This window comes from Rhinoraja longicauda, chromosome 34, assembly GCF_053455715.1.
Source record: "Rhinoraja longicauda isolate Sanriku21f chromosome 34, sRhiLon1.1, whole genome shotgun sequence".
NCBI classification, from domain to species: domain Eukaryota; kingdom Metazoa; phylum Chordata; class Chondrichthyes; order Rajiformes; family Arhynchobatidae; genus Rhinoraja; species Rhinoraja longicauda.
Window position 1 is genome coordinate 22071872 of NC_135986.1, and position 4748 is coordinate 22076619.

Consider the following 4748-nt stretch of genomic DNA (forward strand, 5'->3'; position numbering starts at 1 on the left):
TCTAAATTCCAGCGAGTACAAGCCGAGTCTATCCAGTCTTTCTTCATATGAAAGTCCTGCCATCCCAGGAATCAATCTGGTTCCCAGGATGCTGGCTGCCTTTTTGAGGAGTAACCTTCCCTGCCCCAAATAGTACTAGGCCCAATTACCTTGGCCAGCTTAGTATTAAAGCACGCCATGCCGAAGTTGTCAGCAACGCGTATCAATGTTTACTCATGGCCATCAACATGAAAGCTTTAAAAAAATTAGTCAGAAAGTGATACAGCGTGGAAACAGGCCCTTCGGCCCAACTTACCCACACCGGCCAACATGTCCCAGCTACACTAGTCCCACCTGCCTGCGTTTGGCCCATATCCCTCCAAACCCGTCCTATCCATGTACCTGTCGAACTGTTTCTTAAACGTTGGGATAGTCCCAGCCTCAACTACCTCCTCTGGCAGCTCGTTCCACACACCCACTACCCTCTGTGTGAAAAAGTTACCCCTCAGATTCATATTAAATCTTTTCCCCTTCACCTTAAACCCATGTCCTCGATTCACCTACTCTGAGCAAGAGACTGTGCGTCTACCCGATCTATTCCTCTCATGCTTTTGTACACCTCTATAAGATCTCCCCTCATCCTCCTGCGCTCCAAGGAATAGAGACCCAGCCTGCTCAACCTCTCCCTGTAGCTCACACCCTCTGGTGCTCTGAATGCATTCAAGAGAGAGCTGGATAGAGCTCTTAAGGATAGCGGAGTCAGGGGGTACGGGGAGAGGGCAGGAACGGGGTACTGATTGAGAATGATCAGCCATGATCACATTGAATGGCGGTGCGTACAGGCTCGAAGGGCCGAATGGCCTCCTCCTGCACCTATTGTCTATTGTCCTGGCAACATCCTCGCAAATCTTCTCTGCGCCCTTCCCAGCTTGTCAACATCTTCGCTGTAACACGGTGCCCAGAACTGAACACAACGCGGCCTCACCAACGTCTTATACGACAGCAACGTGACCTCCTGACGTCTGTACTCAATGTTCTTGTTTAAACTGTTTTGACTGTGCAGATAACAGCTCCTCCTCGGACTCTGACGAGTGCTCTTGCTGGCACGGCCGTTGTGCGCGAGGGCGGAGGTGTGACTGCTACAAGGGCTTCCAGCTGGACAGCAGCGGGAAGTGTCGAGGTATGTACAAAGGCCTGGCAGCTCATCACACGGGTGTCTGAGGGAGAGAGACACAAAATGCTGGAGTATCTCAGCAGGACAGGCAGCGTCTCTGGAGAGAAGGAACCCCGGGTGACGTTTCGGGTCCAGACCCCTTCTTCAGTCTGAGAGTCAGGGGAGTGGGCGGTACAGAGATAAAATGGAGACAGGAAGACTGGTGGGAGAAGTGGGAAGGGTTGGAGAGAGAGGGAAAGAAAGGGTTGTTTGAAGTTAGAGAAGTCAATGGACAATAAACAATAGGTGCAGGAGGAGGCCATTCGGCCCTTCGAGCCAGCACCGCCATTCAATGTGATCATGGCTGATCATTCTCAATCAGTACCCCGTTCCTGCCTTCTCCCCATACCCCCTGACTCCGTTATCCTTAAGAGCTCTATCTAGCTCTCTCTTGAATGTATTCAGAGAATTGGCCTCCACTGCCTTCTGAGGCAGAGAATTCCACAGATTCACAACTCTCTGACTGAAAAAGTTTTTCCTCATCTCCGTTCTAAATGGCCTACCCCTTATTCTTAAACTGTGGCCCCTGGTTCTGGACTCCCCCAACATTGGGAACATGTTTCCTGCCTCTAATGTGTCCAACCCCTTAATGATCTTATACGTTTCGATAAGATCCCCTCTCATCCTTCTAAATTCCAGTGTATACAAGCCCAGTCGCTCCAGTCTTTCAACATATGACAGTCCCGCCATTCCGGGAATTAACCTAGTAAACCTACGCTGCACGCCCTCAATACTAGGGGTGCCAACTCTCTCACTCCCAAATAAGGGGCAAGGTGACGTCACCGCCCCGCGCCCCACGTGACATCACCCAGCCAGCGGCCACGTGCTCCCGCTCCACCAATGGCGGCCGCCCGGGCCGGGAGGCGAGTTGCGACACAACCTCCGTTAGACGGCGCCCGGGCCCAGTGCAAATTGCAGAAACAGCATCTCGTATTTCGCTTGGGCAGCTTTCACCCCAGCGGTATGAACATTGACTTCTCTAACTTCAGATAGTTCCTCTGTCCCTCTTTCCCCTCCCTCTTCCCAGTTCTCCCACTAGTCTTCCTGTCTCCGACTACATCCTATCTTTGTCCCGCCCCCCCACATCAGTCTGAAGAAGGGTCTCGACCTGAAACGTCGCCCATTCCTTCTCTCCCGAGATGCTTATACTCGCTGGAATTTAGAAGACTGAGGGGGGATCTTATTGAAACATATAAAATTCTTAAGGGGTTGGAGAGGCTAGATGCGGGAAGATTGTTCCCAATGTTGGGGAAGTCCAGAACCAGGGGTCACAGTTTAAGGATAAGGGGGAAGTCTTTTAGGACCGAGATGAGAAAACATTTCTTCACAGAGAGTGGCGAGTCTGTGGAATTCTCTGCCACAGAAGGTAGTTGAGGCCAGTTCATTGGCTATATGTAAGAGGGAGTTAGATGTGGCCCTTGTGGCTAAAGGGATCAGGGGGTATGGAGAGAGGGCAGGTACTGGTTACTGAGCTGGATGATCAGCCATGATCATATTGAATGGCGGGGCGTACAGGCTCGAAGGGCCGAATGGCCTCCTCCTGCACCTATTTTCTATGTTGCTGTTTCTATGCTGCGTGATATCAGTCTGAAGAAGGGTCTGGACCCGAAACGTCTCCCCTTCTCTCCTGGGATGCTGCCCGACCCGCTGAGTTACTCCAGCATTTTGTGATACCTTCACTGTTCATTGCGCTCCGCCCACAGATGTCAACGAGTGCCGGGAGCGGCATCACAAGGGATCGCTCTGCAAGAACGCGGTGTGCGTGAATACCATGGGCTCATACCGGTGCGTCTGCTACCAAGGCTTCGTGCCGGACCGAAGGCAAGGGAGGTGCATACGGCGGAAGATGAGCTAGACCACAGGCAAAGATTTTTTTTAAAACTCTCTCGCCCATTTGTTTCTTGGCCAGCCCGATGCTCGAAGCAACCGCGCATCAAATGATAACATTGAAAATATCTGTTTTAACTTTTGGAAAGACATATTTAACACTCTGAAAATGTGCAGGAGGAGAAAAGATAGACAATAGGTGCAGGAGGAGGCCATTCGGCCCTTCGAGCCAACACCACCATTCAATGTGATCATGGCTGATCATTCTCAATCAGTACCCCGTTCCTGCCCTCTCCCCATACCCCCTGACTCCGCTATCCTTAAGAGCTCTATCTAGCTCTCTCTTGAATGCATTCAGAGAATCAATCAATAGTCATTTATTTGTCATATACACATAAATGTGTAGTGAAATGAAAAATTACCCGCAGTTCAACAATAAGAATAATCAATAAAAATGCAATAACACAATCATAAACTAAGACCAAACAAAAGAAACATCCATCACAGTGAATCTCCTCCAGTCACCTCCTCACTGTGATGGAAGGCCAGAATGTATTTTCTCTTCCCCTGCCGTCTTCTCCCGCAGTCAGGCTGTTGGAGTTGTCACATTGGGGCGGTCAGGGCTCCCGACATTGAAGCCCCCGCCGGGCGGAGAAAATCCCGTGGCCTATTTCAGGCCGCGCCGGATGGTGACAGGTCCGCGGCGGGCCGACCCAAGCCCCGCGATTCGGGTCGGGCGAAGACGCTGCCGCTGCCGGAGCTCCCGATGTCGGCCCCCACCCAGGGGCCTGCGGACCTCCGACGTCCAGGCGGCCCGCGCCGAAGCCTCCGGAGACGAGTCGCAGCCGCTCCCGCAGCATCCGAAGGCAGCCAGCGCCGCAGGTGGTGAGTCTGGGCCGCGGGCTCTGTGAACCAGAGCCCGGGGTGGTCCCAGCCAGAGCCTGGTAGCTCCAGGTGCATGACCGGTGGTAGGCCGCAGCCGGAACAGAGACACGACACAGAGACAAAGGTCGGGTCTCTGTTCGGGAGAGACAATGTTACAGTTCCCACCCCCACCACCCACATAACACACAACCACAAACACTACATCATATTAAACTACAATTAAGACAAAAACAACAAAAAACACAAAAGACAAACGGACTGCAGGCAAGCCGCAGCTGTGAGGGCAGCACTGGCTCCTCTTTTGGCCTCCACTGCCTTCCGAGGCAGAGAATTCCACAGATTCACAACTCTCTAGACAATAGACAATATACAATAGGTGCAGGAGTAGGCCATTCGGCCCTTCGAGCCAGCACCGCCATTCAATGTGATCATGGCTGATCATTCTCAATCAGTACCCCGTTCCTGCCTTCTCCCCATACCCCCTGACTCCGCTATCCTTAAGAGCTCTACCTAGCTCTCTCTTGAATGCATTCAGAGAATTGGCCTCCACTGCCTTCTGAGGCAGAGAATTCCACAGATTCACAACTCTCTGACTGAAAAAGTTTTTCCTCATCTCCGTTCTAAATGGCCGACCCCTTATTCTTAAACTGTGTGGCCCCTGGTTCTGGACTCCCCCCCCCCCCCCCCCCCATTGGGAACATGTTTCCTGCCTCTAACGTGTCCAACCCCTTAATAATCTTGTACGTTTCGATGCCTTATTTTACCGTCAATATCTTTGGTTGGTGGAGCTTAGCTTTCCAATCTGTTTTTTTTAAAAAATATCTGTTGGTTGCTTTTTAAAAAG

At 51.7% G+C, this 4748-nt stretch overlaps 1 protein-coding gene across 1 annotated transcript in view; it reads left to right on the forward strand.

Moving 5' to 3' along the window:
- The window catches only part of LOC144609629 (latent-transforming growth factor beta-binding protein 1-like), a 57941-nt gene that overhangs the window by 49864 nt on the left and 3329 nt on the right, over positions 1-4748 (forward strand). The window contains exons 23-24 of the mRNA XM_078428127.1: positions 1043-1159; positions 2896-3054. Coding sequence (XP_078284253.1) covers positions 1043-1159; positions 2896-3047 — 269 coding nt within the window. The 3' untranslated portion in view covers positions 3048-3054. The remainder of the gene's footprint in view (positions 1-1042; positions 1160-2895; positions 3055-4748) is intronic.